We start from the raw sequence: 23,438 nt of genomic DNA on the forward strand, positions 1-23,438 counted from the left end.
AGCTCTAATGTTATTTCGAGCCGAACCCATTGTATTTAGGCTTGTTGCATCTGCTCCTCAGTGCATTCTTCCTCATCTAATCGGTGCCAGCCCAACATGCTGAGAGTCTGCACTTTCAGCCGAGCAGAACTTTGATTTGATAAGCAGATACAAGAACATTGTCTCCTTATTTCACAAGCTCACGTGGTACCTCTTTCCCCGACACGTTGGCGAGCACCCGAAGCGTGTTGAAGTCCACAGTGAAGATAAACACCTTAAAAACAAAACACCGCACATGGAACACATTTAGAGGCCTTTATAAAACTACTGACTCTTTTTTTCATTTTCTCCAATGTTTTTGACATGCTGTACCTTCCCTCTTTGGTTGTACTGCGGAGCGCCCCCTACCACCTCCACGGAGGAAGGGCTCAGGAAGTGCCCCACGCCCACAGAGTAACCTGGACAAGTGCAATGGAACATTCACTTTGGTGGTGAACAAGATATTTTTATTTGTATTCTTCAGGGCAAAAAGACAAACTCTGTAGATGTCAGTCGCTGATCAGATGTACAGCTCCATCTTAAAGGTGCATAATGAAACTTCTTATTAGTGCTAATTTGACCTTTTAGTGACCAGCGGTTCGCATGGCTCCTTTACTTTCCATCACACTGGCCACTATGATGCTCCAGGATCAATTGTTTTTATCCTGGAGCATTGATGGAAAGTAAAGGCTGACCTCCCATACAACAGGCCACTCAAAGGTCAAGTGTCAAGTTTGTTTTTTTGCATAATGCACATTTAAAAAGACCTGTTTGAGATGAGTCAAAGAGCTAAATATTTCTTCTTTAAATCTAAATCGTGGTTGAAGATATCAACAAGAAAATGACGCTGAATCCACATTTTTAGCACAGATTTTAAAGGCATGTGGTCCTGAACTTCTGATCAGCTGCAAAACTGCCGATTTCAGTTTATTTGTTTTTGTTTTTTTCAATTAAAGCTTTACTCAAAAAAACTTTGTCTCACTCCCATTTCTTCGTGTTGAAGTTCTACTTGGAACCTTGTTAAGATCTATTGTTGAGATTGCTATTTTTCATTGGTCATGAACTTCATATACTTTTGATCAGATCTGTGTAACCCTGTACAAATAACCACAGTTAAACCTTTTATGGAATATATTAAACGCCCATGTCATCTAGAACCAGGTTTTTGGTTCTAGATGACATTATTTATAGAAGTATTGTTCAGGTATCTGTATCAATAATTGTAATGTATCCAGCCCTTGTTATCTGTCTTACCCAGGTAGCTGCCGAAGCTCACTGTGGCAGAATGGTCATCCACATATGAGGACAGGACCCCGCTGGACGTATTGTAGACCAGGACTGAGCCAGTCCAGTAGGACGTCCCAGGGGCCCCCATGACGATCAGCTCCTGGGGGGACACATGTTAATGTAACTCTACCTTTCAGGGAACTCTTAGATTGGTCATTTTCAAAGTACCCAGACAGAACTTTGACAATTCACTCCTTTCAAAACAACAGATTATACATCTGCTCTCACATTTAAAATAATTACAATCAAATAAATGTCAAACTCTATCTTCTTTTAATGCTTGATGTGTGCACGACTTTGCAAATGCCTCTGAGGAGCACTGCAGGACTGTCACTGACCTCAGTGAGGGCGTTGGAGATGCCGGCCTGACACGAGCCATAGTCCTCCCCAAACTTCCTCTGGTGATCTGGCCACAGAAAAGGAGAACCATGACAACTCTCCACGAGTCTTCAGGACAAACTTTATGTTTAATCAGAGATCGTTCTGCATATGTGATCAATTTCACTAATTTTAGCCGTTTTCTGTGCTGTGATGTCATGTCGCTAAGTATCATGGGATTTGCAGCAATAATAAACTAATGGATATTTTAAAAGGTAAAATACTGGAGTTATTGTTCACATTAAAACGTTTGGACAATTTGCAGTGACATCGTTTATTTTTTTACTTTCTATATTTTTTTGTAGCTAATGTTAGTCTATGGAAAATGTTTGCTAGCATCCACAAACATGGCGGATCTCCATGGTAACAGCGGATTTTCCCAAACTCATGAACTACAAACATAATGTAGATGTATTTGTACTGCGCCTTTCGCAGACAAAGTCACAAAGTCACATGAGACAATTGTACATTCACCACCATACATTCAGGAGTACCCGGAGGAAACAGACACGAGGAGAGCATGCAAACTCCACACAGAAAGGCCCCGTCCCGGTGGGAATGGAACCCGGGACCTTCTAGCTGAGCGCTAACCACTGTGCTACCGTGCCGCCCTGTGTATCACTCACAGATAAAGTCAAGCCAAAATCCAGTCCATATGCCTGTATGCACTCGTTAGCTAACGTTAGTATATGTAGCATGAAGCTAACGTAGCTTCCTTGTTAGCATTGTTTGTTTTTTTAGTATTTCTGGTCTGTTGAACCACTTTGCTGCTCTCCATGTCTCTGTATCTTTATTTAGAAAGTCATGGTTTTTTCCCTTCTTTGCTTTGAACGTGCCCACATCAACAGAACCCGGCTCAAACACACCTCTGTAGCAGGGGATGATGGGCCGAGCGTGCTCCAGGTCCTGTCCGTAGCGGAAGCACACCCCGTTGGGCAGCTTGTTGTTCTGGCCGTCCCTCTTGGAGTAGTAAACATTCTTCCAGCGGTGCGCACATGCCTGGGGACACACACGCATCACATGAGCCAAAAATATCGGCATCGGCCAATCAAAATCCCCCAAAATCGACCCATATTGGTGGACCTCTATTTAGCCCCCTGTTGATGAAAAAAAGGAGCCTAATCCTCCTGCCTGTCCAAACAGCGACATCATGAGTGACTCACCAGCACATGCCCCCCCTGGGCGCCCGGTTGCCGAGACAGACTGACCCCCAGCCACTGGTGGGAGCTCTCCCCCTCACAGGTCTTTCCACAGCTGTTCACCTCTGCACAAACCACAGGGGAAAACACAGCATGTCCATCACCAGAGGACTGACACTAATATTACACTTCATAGTTTCACACTCTCCTGCTCCTCCAAAACTGAAACAATGTGTCAAATGTGAGGGCATTTCACAAAGGACCAGGCGAGCCACCGCCAGGGACGACCTGATGAAGGCAAGTCTGCTTTGAGGAGGACCAAACGGGGTGTGAATGTGGCCCCTGGAACTAACGTTGCCTACCTTTGTCCGACGTAGAGCCTGTGGAATAGTCTTTTATACAGGGGGTCATTAAAAAGTATTAAATTGGATTTAAACTTGCATTCAATCTAAATTTCTTAGAAAATATAACTTTTCCTTTGAGACGGAATCCATTCAATTCACTCATCTATTTTTATTGCATATACCTGTGGTTTAAAACAAATTCAGGTACAGTTCTGGCTGAAACCATTATTTCCTCAAAAGTTTCCCATTGTGTCCATTCCCCTGTTTGATTGAATTTACAAACTTTAAGAAATGAAATATGCCAAAAAAAAAATGGCATTTGTGGCTTTAAAACTGTAGCATTTCAACATTAAAATGACACTGAAAAGCATTCAATTACTGGTTACTGGGGTTCAGGCCACATCACAGCGCTACAATATTTATACAGGTCGAGAGCAGAAAAATCATATTTGGTTTTGTACAGAGAGGTCATGGACCCAGTCAAGGATATTAATGATCATTTTTGTAATTCATACATGTTCATGCAGTTAATAAGAACAACTGGCTCCTGATTAAAATAGTGATACTTTGCTTCATTCCCAAATGTTCATCAGTCTCCTCTTTCACGCTCAAAACACCCATCCACACGCTGATATATTTCTCCACACAGACATTACTTTATCAACCTTTCTGCACCAAATAGGCACAGCTTCCGCGCTATATCAGGGATGATCAAAAATGGCAAAACGCAATATGTGGCGGCCGGTGTTGATTCTGCCGTGCACCGCCACAAATGAGTCTGGCAAACACTGAACAGCTGTTGGTGATGTCACTTCCTGTTGTTTCCTCGCTGGGGGAGGAAGTGTTGAATTGTGCAAACGCAGCTGAAGCTCTAGTTCCTAACTGCAGCTGACCTTATGATGTCACAAGTGTTGGGAGCTAGGATCAGGACATAGGGCTATTACTGGAGGAAGTCAGACCTTGAAGTAGCTTCCAGTTATTTCAAGCCTTTTTGAGTCAACCAGTTCACTTTGGTCGTCGTTCAACACGAATGAGCGATGGTTTGATGAGAGAAAGCACTTCATTTGTCTCTTTGTATGCATGTGTGATCCTGCATGTAGCTGTTTGGACTGACCTGGGTCCATCGACTCACACTGGTGGGTCTGGTCCTGCAGGCTGCATCGGTACAGTCCTCCGGGAGAGAGCACGGAGGGGTCAGAGGAGTTAGCCACCGGAGCTCCCACCACCAGCCTGGACACAGCACACAGCAGCACATCAGACACACATCTGCTGACCGCACGTCAGGGTTCAGTCAAAAACAAGAGCAAAGTGTGTCATAAGAATCATACAGACTCCCCTCAGTCTGGTTATTGCAGTAGAAGTAGATCAGTGCTCTCCCACGAAGGCCTCACTGGTTACTCAGCCTCCTCCTGACTTCCCTGTACAGCCTCCCCCTGTGTCTCCATTGAATAATGACCCACTTACCCCCACAGGCACCGCCCAAATCTGTGGACACTCAAGTGAATGTAGCCCCATCACAAAATGATTAGATGAAAATAAGTCTCTCTTTCACCACATTAAAGGTCCTATATCATGCAAAATCGACATTTTGGAGCTTTTAGCCATGTTGTTATGCTATTTCCTTATCAAAAACAGAATGTTTTCTGGCTTCATTCACACAGTTCTCAGTAATACTCCTGAATCCTGCTCTCTGAGCAGCTGCTCCGCCCTCAGCTGGAAAACCACTGAGTTGTGACACTCTGACGTTTTTTACATCAGTGTCAAACAGGGAGAGTCCGACTTCTGTAATGTAATGTAACGGCCTGATTTTAATTTATAAAACCGCTTTTTCATTATTTCTGTTGTTAGAAAGTTGTTTTTATTACTTGCTTTGTACTAATCATCTTACATGAAACAAGATCGTTGTTGTCGTGCTTCATTTCAATTAATTTCAATTCATTATATAAACAGTTCAAATATTGTTTTGTAGGTTTGTATGTTGGTCTGCTTGAAATGTAACAAGTTCTCTTTGGATGATGTCAATCCGTGTACCTTTCGATCATTAGTTATTCCGTTTCAAAATAAAATCAGAAAAACTAATTATGTGGTTGTTTTATTGTATTTCCATTTTCTAAATTAAATTGAAAAGGCAAAAAATTCTAAATAAAATATTGACCCATTTCTTTGCTCTGCAGTGGAAACAAACTCTGCTAAAACAACTTCCGTTATTTTGTTCACTACTGCTTAGGTTTGATTTGCTACTGGAAATGATGAGTAACTTTTTCTCTGCCTCTCTCTGCCTCGCGCAAGAGGGAAACAAAAACAAACTTAAGCAAAAGAGGTCGAGCTTCAACGCGATCTCCTCTGTAACCGTTGTTTATTATGTCATTAGGACTTTTATTTAACAAACTCGTTGCTGCTCACATTGAGCTCCTCGTGGAGCAGCAGCAGCAGCCGAGGTGACCGGGGCGGAGGAGGAGGAGGCAGTGCGCGGTGATGTCGCTTCGGAGGCGGCCAAGAGCGGAGTTGAGCGAACAGGTGGAAGATGTGAGTGTCGGGGCTCCTGCCTCGTCACTCACGGACTCCACACGCCTTTTTCTCTCCCATGGCCCGGGAGAGCTGGTGCCGGGAGCGTTCGGGAGCTCTCTCTCTCTCTCTCTGTTTCCCCAGAGCCGCGCTCTAAAACCCTTTCCCGTCGTGCATTCCCAAACTGTCCCTCTGCCACTCCTCTCTCCGCCCCCCCACTTCAGCAGTGACTTTTGTTTTGCAAAGTAATCATGCACAACTAAAGTGACGAAGAGGAATAAAAAAAATGTAATAACGCGCATACCGGGCGGGCCATAGGGGGCCGTGCCCCCCCAGACACAGATGTGTTGTAGTCTACGTGATACGCAGGTATACGGCGTATAACCATGAGAAGCCACTACAAATTGGGCAAAGATCGGCTACGTATCACTCATTAGCGCAGTGTTACTTTTGCGCTTTCTGCCTGATTAGACCAGCCCAAACTCCACAACAAGTAACTATTCCCTCCCCTGACACCGAGAGAGGGCAGTTCATCCCTCTCTCTCTCTCTGTCTCTACTGGCACGGTTCCCTCTAAGCTGCGCTCGTGCGCAATTGCGCACGGTTCCCGTGTTGTCTGGGCACAAAATAAAATATAGCTGATATGATAGAGGCGGATTAACGATCATCCTCCTCATTTCCCGTCCCGGCTCGTGAGAGGCTCTTAAAGGCAGTAACAGGTGCTCGTGTGTGTTTTACTACAAAGCGCTGAAGTCCGCCGAAAAGAGCCTGCGTTCCAAGTGTGCGTTTTACACTCAGACACTGGAGCTTTAGTGAAGGCTGAGAAAGACTGAAAAGTGGACGCGGCCATAGGACTGACTGAGCCATATTCATGGTCGGTAAACGACCGCGGTGAGGGGGGTGGGGGTGTGGGGGGTACAGGCGCTACAGCCCCAGAGTCCGGTCGTTTTCCACACTCAGAAACGTGTTTTCGTTGCATCGGCACAGTATCTGCACAGACGCAAGGCCCAGCTCATTCATCTGCTTTTGAAAAGGACCTCACTCTCATGAATTCAAGTCTGAGTTGAAGGATGTGTTGATGAGGAGGTTCAACTCGGAGAAACGCACCTGCTCCTGTACTGACGTTTCCGCCACGAGGACTGATGTTGCAGCTGTAGTTGGTCTGGTCATATTTGCTGTTGATAATGTTTAATGTAGTGATCAGTGTGCGCCAGGGCTGCGTGAACACCATATGAAAAATATGTATTTAATAGTAAATGTGCCCCCCCCGTGGATTTCATATGCCCCCCTTAAGACTGACGTCTGGCGACGGGACTGATAACGCGTGTGTCCTCTCCTCCTGGCGCCTGCAGCTGCATTTCCCCGTGTTCGCGCTGCTTTCCACCGGCTTCAGTGTCGCTGCCACAGGGCCAGGACCGCACGACTCGCAAAACATATCAAACATGTTTGAAAACCTTGTGACCGTGTGATTTTCACTCGTACGTCCGTCGTGAGCAGCTATTCGTGGCTCGTAGCCCCCTGTGCACTGCACGACAGAGACGCACAGTGTCTGCCCAGCTTTTTAAGGTTGTTTTCCAAGCAGAATCTCCTCACGGATATTTCTGAGCAACCATTCCCTCCGTGGTAATATAAAGCATCTCTGATCTCTGCATGTGTTGCCCAATTTTTAAAAAGTATCTGCATAAAACTTTCCAAACAAGTGTAGGAGCGGCTCTGAGCTGAGGTCTCTCCTCACTTCCGGTGTCGCAAACAATAATAAAACGAAATAATAGTAACGTCATAATTTTGGGGGGAATTTAAAACAACTAAAGCCAAAACAAACACATTGACATCAATCCGTGTACCTTTCGATCATTAGTTATTCCGTTTCAAAATAAAATCAGAAAAACAACATTTCCATTTGTTTTTTTGTTTTTTTCCCTTTCTAAACTTGAATTAGAAAAAGAAATCTTGTATACGTCAATGTCAATGTGTTTGTTTTGGCTCTAGTTGTTTTAAATTCCCCCAAAAATTATGACGTTACTATTATTTCGTTTTATTATTGTTTGCGACACCGGAAGTGAGGAGAGACCTCAGCTCAGAGCCGCTCCTACACTTGTTTGGAAAGTTTTATGCAGATACTTTTTAAAAATTGGGCAACACATGCAGAGATCAGAGATGCTTTATATTACCACGGAGGGAATGGTTGCTCAGAAATATCCGTGAGGAGATTCTGCTTGGAAAACAACCTTAAAAAGCTGGGCAGACACTGTGCGTCTCTGTCATGCAGTGTACGGGGGCTACGAGCCACGAATAGCTGCTCACGACGAACGTACGAGTGAAAATCGCACGGTCGCAAGGTTTTCAAACATGTTTGATATTTTTTGCGAGTCGTGCGGTCCTGGCCCTGTGGCAGCGACACTGAAGCCGGTGGAAAGCAGCGCGAACACGGGGAAATGCAGCTGCAGGCGCCGGGAGGAGAGGACACACGCGTTATCAGTCCCGTCGCCAGACGTCAGTCTTAAGGGGGGCATATGAAATCCACGGGAGGCACATTTACTATTAAATACATATTTTTCATATGGTGTTCACGCAGCCCTGGCGCACACTGATCATTACATTAAACATAATCAACAGCAAATATGACCAGACCAACTACAGCTGCAACATGAGTCCTCGTGGCGGAAACGTCAGTACAGGAGCAGGTGCGTTTCTCCGAGCTGAACCTCATCAACACATCGTTCTACTCAGACTTGAACTTATGAGTGAGGTCCTTTTCAAAAGCAGCTGAATGTTGCGACTGTGCAGAATACTGCACCGATGCAACGAAAACACGTTTCTGAGTGTGGAAAACGACCGGACTCTGGGGCTGTAGAACGAGCGCCTGCGCCCCCACACTCACCCCTCACACCACCCCCCTCACCACCGTTTTTGGACCATGAATCTGGCTCGGTCAGTGCTGTGGCCGCGTCCACTTTTCAGTCTCTCTCAGCCTTCACTAAAGCTCCAGTGTCTGAGTGTAAAACGCACACTTGGAACACGGGGTCTTTTCGTCAGACTTCAGCGCTTTGTAGTAAAATACACACGAGCTCCTGTTACTGCCTTTAAGAGCCTCTCACGAGCCGGGACGGGAAATGAGCATAAAGAGGCGACATCGTGGACTCTCAGAGCAGAGGATGATCGTTGATGCCCCTCTGTCATATCAGCTGTGTTTTATTTTGTGCCCAGACAACACGGGAGCCGTGCGCAATTGCGCACGAGCGCAGCTTGGAGGGAACCGTGCCAGAGAAAGAGAGAGAGGGGTGAAATGCCGCCGGTCCCCTCTCTCGGTGTCAGGGGAGGAAATAGTTACTTGTTGTGGAGTTTGGGCCGGTCTACTCGGGCAGAAAGCGCAAAAGTAACACTGCGCAAATGAGTGATACGTAGCCTATCTTTGCCCAATTTGTAGTGGCTTCTCGTGGTTATACGGCGTATACCTGCGTATCACGTAGACTACAACACATCTGTGTCTGGGGGGGCACAAGCGTCTTGGGGGACGGGCACGGCCCCCTATGGCCCGCCCATAGCGACTCGTATGCGCGTTATTATATTTTTTTTATTCCTCTTCGTCACTTTAGTTGTGCATGATTACTTTGCAAAACAAAAGTCACTGCTGAAGTGGGGGGGCGGAGAGAGGAGTGGCAGAGGGACAGTTTGGGAATGCACGACGGGAAAGGGTTTTAGAGCGCGGCTCTGGGGAAACAGAGAGAGAGAGAGAGAGCTCCCGAACGCTCCCGGCACCAGCTCTCCCGGGCCATGGGAGAGAAAAAGGCGCGTGGAGTCCGTGAGTGAGGCGGCTACACGAGCCCCGACACTCACATCTTCCAATGACATAATAAACAACGGTTACAGCGGAGATCGCGTTGAAGCTCGACCTCTTTTGCTTAAGTTTGTTTTTGTTTCCCTCTTGCGCGAGGGAGAGAGAGGCAGAGAAAAAGTTACTCATCATTTCCAGTAGCAAATCAAACCTAAGCAGTAGTGAACAAAATAACGGAGGTTGTTTTAGCAGTGTTTGTTTCCACTGCATAGCAAAGAAATGGGTCAATATTTTATTTAGAATTTTTTGCCTTTCCAATTTAATTTAGAAAATGGAAATACAATAAAACAACCACATAATTAGTTTTTCTGATTTTATTTTGAAACGGAATAACTAATGATCGAAAGGTACACGGATTGACATTGACGTATACAAGATGTCTTTTTCTAATTCAAGTTTAGAAAGGGAAAAAAACAAAAAACAAATGGAAATGTTGTTTTTCTGATTTTATTTTGAAACGGAATAACTAATGATCGAAAGGTACACGGATTGATGTCCTGTTGATGTTTTGTTCCTTCTGCATCGCTGTGAAATGTACTTTTTTTTATTGCACTGAATTTAGGCGCTCATAAACTTCTTGCTTTGGCTCACTCCTTTTGAGCAGAATGTATACTGCTCAAATAAAAAAATAAAAAAGAAGTGCCCACTTCCAGGTCAGCGCTGCCCCTCTGGACAAAACAAACGCACCCCCTGAGCGTCTGAACAGACGTCATGTTTGCACTGTAAGAAAGAGCTGCACACGTCTGCACACATCATTCATCCTGGCCTATTGTACATGTTTTTAGTGGTAGGGGAAACCAGAGTACCCGGAGGAAACCTACGCAGACACAGGGAGAACATGCAAACTCCACACAGAAACTCCACCCCTTTTTCAGAGGAATTCTTGTTTAGGTTTTGAATAAGCTCTTTTCTCTCTGGGAAAGCCTTGAAAATGTTACGTCTGTAAAGTGTGGAGTCTGTGAGAGCTGCTAGTGTTCATCACCCTCACCTGAACCCAGTTTGGTTTTACCCAAATCTAAAAGCTTCTTGAAAATAGTGTTCAAAAAGCGTCAAAAAACGTACCAGGAAAGCAGCAATAGCACATTAAAGAAGTGACAAAAACACAAGAAAAAAGAGACAAAAACACGACATAAACGCGGTGACAACACGACAAAAAAGCTACGATCAGTTGTTTTTCACTTTTTCATCTCTTTTCTTTAACCACGTTTTGTCGCTCTTTTGTTGAATTTTCATCACTAATTTGACACTTTTTCCAAGAAGCTTTTAGATTTGGGTAAAGCCAAACTGGATTAAATGCGCTGGCTTCAGGAGGAGGTTAAGAGGTCAAAGGTTAAAGGTCAGTGGTGGTCAGTTTAGTGCAGAGTAGAGGGCGGAGTACCAGCTGTGGGCCTTGTGGCGATGCAGCAGGACAGAGTACCCGAACATGGAGGCCCCGGGGCCCCTGAACTGCAGACTGTGCTCCTGGTCCACAGTGTAGCCCCGCACACACAGCAGGGGGACGAGGGCCCAGACCAGGGGACACACCAGAAGACGGGCCGGTGCTGGACGCATGGTGGGACCTGAGGGACAGAGGACACTCACATTAGAGACACGTCAGTTCCACTCATGAAACAGAGGAGACAGTCTTTAGCACTGAGCTTTCCAATACCAACACCTGAATGTTCTTCGATACCTATACCTATACTAAAATAACGTTACTGCCTAGAACCAGGACAGAGAACGATAATGTGTGGAACATCTGCACATTTACAATATCGGGTTCATCTACAATGTAAAGAAATGTGGAAAAATTGGGAATCCCTGTGGGGGGTTCAGTACCTGCATTTGATACTTTATTTTTTCAATACCTGCAGTACCTTGACCTTTTCTTCAATACCAGACTGGTGGCGTTGAATGGTGCCCAGCTCTAATTGTGCTTCACATTTAAAAGTGCATTTTGTATCTTTTTATCCAGTCTTGATCAAAAGTTTAAGACCAGTTGAAGAATGGTAAAAATCCACATTTCTCATGGTTGGGTCAAGGTGCTAAGTAGAACTTCAATCTGCAGCAAGAAGAGACAAAAATGTAGTAAAACTTTTATTGAAAACAATAAATAAACTGAAAAAGATTGAGGACCACATGCCTTTAAAGCAGGCCTACTCAATAGGCGGCCCGCGGGCCAGCTCCGGCCCACCAACCAATTAAATTAAGTATTTCCATTTTTGGCATTATCCGGGCCGCGTTCGCATCGCTCCGCGGCGCATTCGTGCCGGAATCACGCTGCTTTGCGTAGCAGACAGTGTGCCTGCAGACAGTGTGCCTGCAGACAGTGTGCCTGCAGACAGTGTGCCTGCAGACAGTGTGCCTGCAGACAGTGTGCCTGCAGACAGTGTGCCTGCAGACAGTGTGCCTGCAGCCTAGCTAGCGTCTCTCCTACAGCGCGGCTCAAATGAAAACATGGCTCTTTAAAACGGAGTAAAAAGAGTAAACAGGAGCTGATCGTTGGACGGACTGACAGGTTTTCTACACCGAAGCACTGGGACAGTGTGCAGCGCGTTTTTGGACTTTTGTTCGGATTATCCCACGCAGAAGCAGCTCTCTCCCCCCCCCGCCGCAGATGACCACATGCTTCCCTGTCATCTTCATCGTTACAAAGGGCTTGACCAGCGACTGTCAGGTCAGAAACACCAGTTCAGTTGTGGATGTTTGAAAAGCGGACGATGAAGCTGATGTTGGTGAGTTTTGGATAAGTGAACTGCACCTGCAGCGCGTGTTTAACCGCTCAGCGCTAAACCTGCTCTCTGGGCTCTAACTTCACTAAATAATATCTGAATCATGAATCTGACAGGTGCATTTTCTTCCTTTCTCCCTCGACTTCATTCGATACGTCTTTGTGTGAAATGTACAAGTGCAGAGATGCTCTTTGTGAAGTGAACAGGCAAAAGAGAGGCTGAATATGTGGATGAGCTTCTTTCACTTTTATCATAAAGCTGGAGGTCTGGACAGAACAGCGGCTCAGGAGTTTGGTCAGCGTATGTCCCTCAGCTGAGGAGCAGTGGCTGAGCAGGAGTTAGTCTTGTTGTTTGAGATGAGCTGGTCTCACATGTAACTCTCTTATTCTGTATCAGGCCTTTGGTCTGGTTTATGTGATTTAGTCCTGCCTTAGCCCTGATAGATCATGTTTTGCCCTGGTTTAATTCTGGTTTAGTTCTGAGCAGTCCTAATTTCTTATTAGGCTCTTTATTATTCTGTATGAATATGTTATTGCAATGTTTCTAAAGCCTAAAATGCTGGAATATAAGACAACTATTGTGTTTAGGTCCAATTCTATTCTATTCAAGCATTGATGATGATGAAATTATCATTTATTTATCCCAAAAATATGAATACATTTGGTGGCGGTGGTCGGCTCACCGACTGACCGGCCCAGTGGCCAATGACCTCCGACAAATCTGTCCCAGTGACAAAAGTAATTGAAGAGCCCTGCTTTAAAGGATCTGCATCCTGCTATTTTAGCCATCCCAAAGTAAAGTATAGGCATTTATATGATATATTGTACCTCTACCACTATGGAGTACTAGTTTTTGAGAGAAATTTAAGCATTTTCTGGGGGTATTTTGCAAACCCGGAAGACAAGAAGCTTCGATTCAGTTAACTCCGCCCCCTCTCTCCGAGCGGATCTGCCCATGCATTACTAGCAGTAAAATAAATATAAATATCACTGCTATAAGTGAAGTTACTTCACAATACAGTTATAAGGAGTTGACATCTGCAACACAGCTTCATAATGGCTAACATGCTAACACACAAGCTAACACACACGCTAACACACATTGGTTGTTGATCTGCATAAACAGAGCCTCTCACAGTGCACCGTCACTGCTGAGGTGGGACACAGTAAAACCGTCATTTTCAATTTCTTTAACTATCTTGGGGGTTAAAGGGACTAGATGGCGTTTAAAAATGTCCAAACTAAGTATTTTCCTCCCACTACATGTTCCCGCCATGTCCTAATGTGTAGAATGAGCTCAGACCTGTTAAACCACAACTGCCTCTAAAATCCTGCACTGTCACTCAGAAAGGTGTTAATTCAGGTCACGCACGAGCTTCACATAGAACCTGTAGTTACAAATATGTTCAGAGGTGGCCAACTTGCATCTAGTCCCTTTAAAGAGCCGGAGGATCTGATTGGCTGGACGATCCTGGAGCAACAACAACCTTTGCCTTTGTCATCAGAAAATGACTCTGAATCCACACTTTTGCACAGATTTGGCCTTTTAAAGCCACGTGGGCCGAACAGACTATTTCAGTTTATTGATTGTTTTCAATAAAAGCATCACTCAAGTTTTTTTTTTTTTGTCTCACTCCCTTTTTTTTTTGTTGGAAGGTAAAAGCAGGAACCCAAAAACATATGACATCTTTAAAGACCAAGTTTTGATGCTGTTCAGTGACAACATTAAAGGTTACGCTTCTTTCTTGTTTCAGCTGAAATAAGTGATACAAAATCAAAATAAATCATCTGTTGTGGATCAAATGAACATCATTGATCTGTTTTCGGGTTCGAGATGACACGTATTTTAGTATAGGGAAAAGTATTGTTTGGGTATCGGTATCAGAAAACAAATGATGGTGCCCAGCCCTAATTAATGTCAAAGTTTATTTTTGCATTAAAAGTTCCATAATGCGCCTTTAACCCCTTAACTCCCACCTGAACCGAGCACATTTTTCTCCAGCTTTACCCCAATCCAAAAGCTTCTGGGAAAAAGGTGGGAAAATAGCAACAAAACTGAGACAAAAACAAGGATGAAAATGTGAAAAAAAGTGACAAAAAATTGATGAAAAAGTGACAAAAAATGGAAAAAAAATGACAAAAATGGACAAAAAATTGACAAAAAAATGAGGAAAAAATGGACAAAAAAATGACAAAAAATTGACCCAAAAAAATCGGCTAATTTGACAAAAAAGTGACAAAAAAGTGACAAAAAAAAAAAATCAATCAAAAAAGTGATGAAAAAAAATCTGATGATGTGAGGAAAAAGATCAATTTAGTTTTGTAGGTCTTAGCTTTCAAATGAGGTGTTACACTGGCCTATGGGATTTGGGTAAAGCTGAACTGGAGAAAATGCTCTCGGTTCAGGCGGGAGTTAAGAGGTTAAAGAGGGGCAAAAAGGTGTCTTTAAGACCCAGGAACTTTTAGAAGGGTCTGAACGCAGCCAATGGAAGGGGCACTCCTCCACAGGAAATGACGTCACCTCCGCAGGACAGCGGGGCTAGGGGGGGGTTAGGGGGAGTTCCGGGGGGGGTCACAGTTACAGGAGGAAGTAGGCCACGATAACTAAGTCCATTCTTAAATTTACAGTCTATGGTTCAGACGTGAGAGGAAGACAGCAATGGCGCCCCCAGTGGAGAAATGCAGCTGATCACACCGAACACGGATTTTCACCAATTTGGCTTTACCCAAATCTAAAAGCTTATGAGACAAAAATGAAAGGAAAGCGAGGATGAATAGACTATAAAAAAAAACGACAAAAATGGACCAAAAAGTGACAAAAAATACCTATGAAAAAAGTGGCAGTTTGTTTTTAAGGGTTTCTGGTGGGTTTTATTGGCGATAGAACCATCTCCATGGCTACACATTTGTTCCATCCAGAAACCCTAAAAATAGTTGATCCTGGAGCGACCTCGTGATGGAAAATAAAGACACCATGCTGACTAAAAGGTCAAAGAAGCACTAATGTCACGTTCTTTTCACATCAAAAGTTACATACTGCACATTTCATTGGATCGGAATCATAATGTTTATTTGGATGAAAACAGATGAAGAACTGATCACATTATTAGACTTTGATTATAATAATATCAGTGTGCAACAGGAGAAAAGGACAAACTCTGAATTTTAAAGACGCATTATGGAACATTTTATGTAAAAAATAAGTTTTATTTGCATGTATTTGGCCTTTTAGTGACCCTGCAGCCCTACAGTCGGCATGGTGATGCTCCAGGATCAAATGTTTTCACTGCTCTCATCAAAACACCTGCAAAACAACTGGTCCTGGAGAGTTGTAGAGGCCGCCGTGGTCGAAAGTAAAGGCGCCATGCTGACCACTCATACAGCTGCTGGGTCACGAAAAGGTCATAACACAAACATCAAGGGTTTTCTTTTTTTCTTTTGCTCCATAATGCACCTTTAATGATCCCAGAGAACAGGTAGCAAAGTCTGACAGTCCTGGGCTTATCCACATGAAACAAACACCATCACAAAGTTCAGAGTCAGAGTCACAAATGATGTTCTCACGATGGCGTCCAAAAGTGGTGACAATATGCAAACTACGAGCTCAAAGCTGAAGGTCAGCATGATGGTGTTATGTGGTATTGACTCATTCGTTTTCTCAGTCCTGCTTAAACCGTTTTCACGCCTGTGGTCTCGGCCTGTGTGAACTCGTCCACACATTGTGGTGGTAAAGGTTTTGACCTGCCCCTGACCGAGGCAGTTTCACTGTATTGAGTAGTTTCACATGAACACGAGTCTGGCTTTCACGCTGAGGAAATGACAGAGCAGCCAGATATAGAAGCCGAGCAGGTGTGAGTGTTCTCAGCCAGGCTTATCATGACAGTATCTACTCATTTGAAACGGCATCAACACTTCACTTTTACAGTTTAGGGCCCCCACCAACACTTAAGAGGAAATGGATGGTATGATTTGTTGACAAAAATTCCACTTTTGAATTTCAACTTTTCTAAAGAGGATTTTGGAGAAGGTGGTGTCTGCATTTTGCTGCGTTGCTGCACTTACACTGGTAATGTGTTAGTCAATGACATACTGTATGGTAGGGCTGTGCAATTAATCGAAATTCGATTACAATTTCGATTATTACACTAAACAATAGCATAATCGGAAAAAAAAAAACTTTTTTTTTTTTGCAAAGCAGACTTGCTTTATTTCATGGCACTGGGATTATTTTCCCTCCGCATTTCACGTGCCATGGCTCATGCTTTTGCCTGACATGAAAACAAACAGCGCTGTGTGATGATGTCATTGGGCCTTGCGCAGGTGTGAGGGCTGGCCAGCAGGGGGCAGGTGTGAAACAGAGACCTCTCCTTAATCGAGGCAAACTTGAAATCATTTGTACTTTTATGACTGTTCAGAAAACCGCATAGTTTTTTTTCCATTAATAAATATATAAATAAAATAAAGACTTTTTGTTTAAAGGCAACAAATAATTGTTTGAATAATCGTGATTTAAATTATGAAAAAAATAATCGTGATTATTATTTTTTCAATAATGGAGCAGCCCTGCTGTACGGCGAGCTGTGCACATGCAAACACCGGGATAAACATTGGGATAAACGTCAGTGGGAGAGTTCACACCGCACAGCTTTAGTGTGTATGATATGGTTTTTCCACATCTGTCATACTGCACCACAGCTTAAAGTCCCCTCTGTGTATAAGCAGACCACAGGGGATCATCAGCGTGAGATCATACGAAGCACAAGCTTCTTACTTTTGAAAATGATGTACGTTTTAGTGTTTTGACCTTTGAACAACTGAGCGTCGCTGCTGTTCTCTGTCCTCATGGTGAGGCGTCAGGGCTCGCTCAGACTTTCCACCAGAGCCTCAGTCAGTGGGGACTGTGCGCTCTCAAAACTTCCAAAAATATGAACATCTTTAGCAGAGAGCTCAAGCAGTGGCTGAGATCAGGCCACAGTTGTTCACATGTGTTAAATCAACTGTTTTATCTGTTTTAACCTAAAAAAACCCTTATGGACAGATGCTGAAAATGAGCACATCTGCTCCAGCACTTTAAACAATGTGTCCATAATAAACACAGTGCCTCTGGAAAGTACTAATACACTTTGAACGTTTTATTTTGATTTTTTTACTGCACACACAAGTAACAGACAACAGTGAAGTGAAAGCCAAATGATACATGATTCTGTTTTGTTTGTTTTTTAAATAGAAAAGTGAAAAGTGGGGCGTGCATAAGTATTCATACAGCATTTTTCTGAGTGCATTAAATTGCCTTTATAAGATAAGATAAGATGATACAGCTGTTCTTTTAGGACCTCAGAGCTGTGGTCGGAGTATATTGGTCACTAAACAACATCATGAAGGTCAAGGAGCACCAGAGAGGTCAGGGATAACGCTGTGGAGAAGTAAAGCAGCATTAATTGTATGGAACAAACCTAACACTGCTCATGGTCCTGAGTGCACCATCCCCAGTGTCAAATATGGGGGGGAGCATCATGCTGTGGGGCTGCTTTTCCTGGGACTGGGGAGATTGTAAGAATAGTTGGGAAGATGGATGGAGCCAAATACAGGGACATTTTGGAGGAAAACCTGCTGGAGTCAGCAAGAGAACTGAGGCTGGGGCGGAGATTCACCTCCAGCAGGACAATGACCCTAAACACAAAGATAAATCTACAATGGAATGGTTCAATAAAAACATATTAATGTGTTAGAATGGCCCAGTCAAAGTCCTGACCAAAATCCTATGGAAAATCTGTGGAATAATCTGAAAGCTGCTGTTCACAAACGCTCTCCTTCTAATGTGACAGAGCTTGAGTTGTTTTGTAAAGAGGAATGGGCTAAAATGTCAGTCTCTACATGTGCTAATCTTGTAGAGTCAAACCCCAAAAGACTTGCTGCTGTTATTGCAGCAAAAGGGGGTTCCACAAAGTATTCATTCATCTGTATGAATACTTATGCAAGTCCCACTTTTCGGTTTCCTATTTTTTGAAAAATAACAGAATCATGTAAAAGAAAACATGACAAAATGTGCAAAAGTTCAAGGTGTATTAGTACTTTCGAGAGGCACTGTATATATAAAAAATCTGAAAATATTTCCTCATATTTTTGGGACACTGAAGTTATGACATGTGTATAACAGTGTGATCTCAGCTCACAGGCTTTCATGTAATAACTGATGGGACTAAAATGCCCAAACTGGACATGAGGATTGATCAGAGCGTCACACGGCTCCACTGGACTCCTCCTCATGAGTATCTCCAAAAAAAATCTCCAAAACGAAAGGTCTGTAAGAAGCGTTGCTAAGGAAGTTGCACAGACGGATCGTGAGAATCGTCCTGTTTTAGGCTTTGCCCTGTGCTACTCGTTTGTAAAAACACTCAAGTTCCTGTTCTTTTTTTGACGTCCACTCCAACCAAACCAGTCTCATTACTCACACACGAAAACCCAAGTGTGCAAACTGACTTCAGTGCCGATTGGCGTCCATTTGCAATCGAACGCCTGGATTTTTCCCACTAAATTGCGCTTTACAAGCCTGTGTTACTTAACAGTTTCTTAAAGCGCCACATGTAGTAATTATTCATTCACACCATACGCAGAGGTGGTAAGCGACTATTGTAGCCTCTGGGGCAGACTGACGGGAACAAGGCTGCCAATCTACGCCATCGGCCCATCTGACCACCACCACTCACTCAATCACTCACTTACTCACTCGATGGACCACGTGACCTTCAAGCTGTGAAGCTGGAGCGTTCCACCGTGCCCATGTTTATACGATCATTTCATCATCAGGCAGCTTTGGCGAGCACAGATTTGACCATATGGGGCGATTTCCTGCATTTTGAAGCTAATTTTAGGCGCATTGAGCGACCGTGTGTGTGAAGAAACTTGTCTCGCCTTATTACAAAGGATTTTGCTGAAAATGTACATTCACTTCAAATTAGGGAGAGACACATCAGGCACACCTCAAATATTTGTCATCCAGAAAACAGATTCATAATTCCATTTATTCATTCTTCCTCCATTTCATTTCTTTATTTGTTTCTTTAATTTTGTTCCCCCGACAAATCCAAAAGCCTACAGCCTTTAGGTCAGTGAAATGCCTCATTTGAAAGCTAAGACCTACAAAACTCATCTAAACGGATCTTTTTCCTCACGTTGTTGCCGCCTTGTCAATCACTTTTTGGATTTTTTATTTCCATATTTTTTTTTTAATAGGGTTTATATCACTTTTTTCTTGTTTCTTTCTCACATTTTTGTCCGTTTTTTTCACTCTTTTTTGTCACATTTTTGTCGCTCTCATCGTTTTCAGGGTTTTGTCGCTTTTAGATTTGGGTAAAGCCGTCCTGGGGAAAATGTGCTGGGTTCAGGTGGGGGTTAAGGGGTTAATGTAGTGAGATGAGCCGACATGACAGATAATGTAATGTATATGTCAGTAATGTGGCACTCACCCGGCCTGGACTGGACCCACTCTCCGCAGCTCCTCGTGCCTCGCTGCGCTCTTACAGTCCACACATCCGGGGAACCACGCGTGTCCAAACCCGGCAGACTTGTCGCTCCTCGGTGATCGGTGTGTGGTCGCCCGCGTGGGGAGACCTGTCAGCGCGTGTGCCGTGAGTGGGTAACGCTCCGCGGGGTAAAAAAAAGAAAAGAAAAAAGTCGCAGGTTCCAACTCGGAGAATCCGTGCGTAAAGCGTGCGTAAAAAGAAAAAAAAAAGGGTCTTGTGGCGTTCACCGCAGGACGGAGGCAGACTGCCAAAGATTTGGAGAGCGGTTAACGACGAGCCCGCCCTCTTCGCGCGCGCGTGCTCGTGTAACGGTGTTTCCTCTGTCCTCGCCCACGCGCGCTCTGCTTCCTCTGTCACTGGAGCGTGAGCGCACCGGAGCTCACCCCAAAACAGGAAAAAACACAAACATCTTCTGACTGTATCTGCGCATCTCGCTTCAACACACTTTATTTCTCTGTTTTTGGGCGGGGGCAAAGGCGGTGGGAGTGCGCTGTCCACAGTTAATAATCCACTTTATTTCTGGAGCACATTATTGTAAAGTAAATCAAGGGAAACCAAAGAAACAGTAAATGGCCCTCCCGCCTTTGCTAGGCCTGATCCCGAGCAGTGCCTGTTTGGAAACATCAGGACGACTGGTTGCCTCACTTCCGCCAGTCTACCCCAGGGCAGTTGTGGCTACAATTGTACCACCGGCGAGTATGGATTGAATGAATAATGCACAAAATTGTAAAGCGATGTAAGCGCTAAGACCAATGCATCAATAAACTCATAAAAAAAGAATAGAAAAAAAACATACATGATTAAAACCATGAATAAGATACAATAAAAAGTTTCATTGAAAAATGATATAAACGAGTTAAAACCAATAAAAATATGAACACAGGGATCCACATGTGTTTGGATCAAATATTCCAAAGAAAGGGTCATGTGACCTGCTTTTCAGATGCAAAAAAAAAAACCTCATACGATTGTTGAGTGACATGAATAAAGTTTTACTCATTCAATGTTTCAATAAAGTGAAAAGGTCGTTACTTAGTTTTCTGTTCTATCTCTTTATTAAGTGGCAAAAAACCAAAAGGTCGACCCCGGGGCTCGGAGGCAGACTGGGACTAAAATCTGACAAGCCTGGTCCAAATGACCACGCACTTCCACAAAAAATGTTTACATCAATTTACAATGATTATTATTGTGTCACTAATGAAGTACAATAACAGAGCTGTTCAGTAAATACAACAGACAAATGTGTTTCTTGTATAAGCCTTGTATTGCCCATGTCTCTCTCACACCGGCCTCACCAGCCCCCCCCTCCGCTCTGCATCTGCCTTCTGCTTGGGTCGAGTTCAAAGTAGCCGGCACAACAGCGGCGCTAACATCACAACATTTCACAACACCACAGCAGCTTTCTGCTTCACTGTGACACTGCAGGGCCGGGCAGCAGCGCCCCCTGGCCTGATGTGCCTTCTGTGCTCCTTAAGGATGGACATGTGGCCTGGGCTACAAGAGATGTTTAATCCCACTGACGTTTATATTCATGTGTCACTCATGTGTATTACACCTTTAAACCGAGTGGGGGCATGAGGGTCTCTCCCCCTGGAGAATGTGAACTAAACATTTGTAATATTATCATACCAGCCATGAAGAGTCAGTTTGCCAAATGTCTCTCCTTTTCACACAAAAAGCACAAAAAAGAATGACAAAGCTGTTAAATACTGATGCTCAGGTCAAAGTAAAAGGTGTCTGGTTCTGGAGTGACTGAACATAAAAGTCGTTGTAGTATTGTGGATTACAGCTGTGTGGGGAAACAGGAGCTTCTGGAGCAAACATGTGGTGACGTTTTCCTCTGAGTGAGTGAAGTGAGTGATGAGTGACGGGGGGGCCGTGTCAGCAGATGCGCCCGGAGCCTCGCAGCACATGAGGAGGGCCACATGAGCACCGCTGAGGGGGGGGGAGGCACCCAGGGGCCCCTCTGCGCACCACGTGTGTGTCCCCATCTGACTGAGGAGGAAGTGTGCCTTTCACAGCGTGTGTTTGGCAGATAGTGTTCACTGCAAAGTTCACACACTAGGTACTGACTACAGTGTGACCCCCGCTTCAGCCTCATTTGAAAGCTAAGACCTACTAGTGTGTAAAAGTCAGATTTAAGGTTTATAACTACATTATATTAGGGATACGGTCTTTCTGCTTTCTCCTACTTTTGTCTGCTTTTCTTATTTCCATGTCCTCGTGTTCGGGGTGAAATAGTTTGTCGTCGGGAGCGGAGTATTATCTTTGCATTTTCGCGAAAAGGAGGAAGTGCCTTTCAACACTTGTTTGTTGGCTTTGAAAGACAGTTCGGAGAGATGCATGTGCGGACAGTATGTGTGTGACCAATCAGAGCACAGAACACACACACACACACACACACGCACACACACACACACACACACACACACACACACACGCACACACACACACACACACACACACACGCACACACGCACACACACACACACACAGATTCAGAGGAAGGGGCAGGGACAGGTCATTAACAGGAAATGCCAAAAACTCAAGCTGTTTACTCTGCTCAATTATGTCCCCCAGTCTGCCGATAGTTCTGTCCCGGTTTTAGTCTCGGCTCCATCCTGGTTCAGTCCCAGTTTAGTCCTTGTCCTGGTTTAGACGTGATCACAGTCATGGAATCGACCATATAATAATAATAATAATAATGCATCGGTTTTATATAGCGCTTTTCTGGACACTCAAAGACGCTTTACATTGCATTATTCATTCACTCCATACTTGGTGGTAGTAAGCTACTATTGTAGCCACAGCTGCCCTGGGGTAGACTGACGGAAGTGAGGCAACCAGTCTGCGCCATCGGCCCCTCCGACCACCACCAACCACTCACTCACGCACTACATTCGCCAGGCTTCCTGGTGTTCCCAAACGGTCTCCCATAAAGTACCGACCAGGCCCTTCCCTGCTTAGCTTCCAAGGTCTGACGGGATTGGGCAGAGCAAGGGCGGTATGGCCATATATGGTCATGTTTGAAGTAGTTGAGGGGGAAAACTAAGAGGAGAAAAATCAAAACTTCACCTTATTCTTGAAGTTTGTGTGGGCGCCGCCATGAATGTGCCCGCCCCCTTTCTCCTATTAGTTAACATATAGGATACATATATATATATATTTTTTTTTTTATAGCATGTTAGCTTTTAGCTTCAAGACAAACGATCAATCCTTTATGATCACAGGCGTCTCCTCTGAACTCATTACATAAAGATTTGAACACACAGTAAATGATCATCTATCAGGAACTCACTGCCCACAACGTAATCTTTAGAAAATATGATTATTATTCCAGGAAAAGAATACAGACAGGAAGTACTGGCGCTCACAACTTCAGGTTAGAGGAACTAGCATAGCCGTACCGTGCAACAAGCCAATTAAGAGTTTAGCATCACGGTGCCAGCTAATCAGCCATGTGCTAGCTCACGGACATGAAGCATACAAGGTAAAATTTAAGATTTGTCTAAAACGTTATAAACTGCAAAATTATAAAAGTAATTTTGTCGTATTTTTAAGTATTGTTTGTTTCTTTCTTGTAAAATTCCCCTGCAAGTGTCAGTAGTTAGCACAGAGCTGATAAGCCAAGGTCGTGCCATTAAACTCTTAATAATTGACTTTTTCGAAAAGTCAATTGTGTCCAAACCTACTGTAACAA

At 44.1% G+C, this 23,438-nt stretch overlaps 1 protein-coding gene across 1 annotated transcript in view; it reads right to left on the reverse strand.

The window, feature by feature from the left end:
- The window catches only part of itga4 (integrin alpha 4), a 60,543-nt gene extending 40,510 nt beyond the window's left edge, over positions 1 to 20,033 (reverse strand). Inside the window, exons 1-9 of the mRNA XM_079563008.1 lie at positions 19,682 to 20,033; positions 10,884 to 11,064; positions 4,281 to 4,396; positions 2,847 to 2,947; positions 2,550 to 2,682; positions 1,644 to 1,711; positions 1,273 to 1,405; positions 352 to 437; positions 191 to 253 (exon numbers count right to left, since the gene is read on the reverse strand). Coding sequence (XP_079419134.1) covers positions 191 to 253; positions 352 to 437; positions 1,273 to 1,405; positions 1,644 to 1,711; positions 2,550 to 2,682; positions 2,847 to 2,947; positions 4,281 to 4,396; positions 10,884 to 11,056 — 873 coding nt within the window. The 5' untranslated portion in view covers positions 11,057 to 11,064; positions 19,682 to 20,033. The remainder of the gene's footprint in view (positions 1 to 190; positions 254 to 351; positions 438 to 1,272; positions 1,406 to 1,643; positions 1,712 to 2,549; positions 2,683 to 2,846; positions 2,948 to 4,280; positions 4,397 to 10,883; positions 11,065 to 19,681) is intronic.
- Between the last annotated feature and the right edge of the window lie 3,405 nt (positions 20,034 to 23,438).

This window comes from Gobius niger, assembly GCF_951799975.1.
Source record: "Gobius niger genome assembly, chromosome: 9".
Classification (NCBI taxonomy): Eukaryota; Metazoa; Chordata; class Actinopteri; order Gobiiformes; family Gobiidae; genus Gobius; species Gobius niger.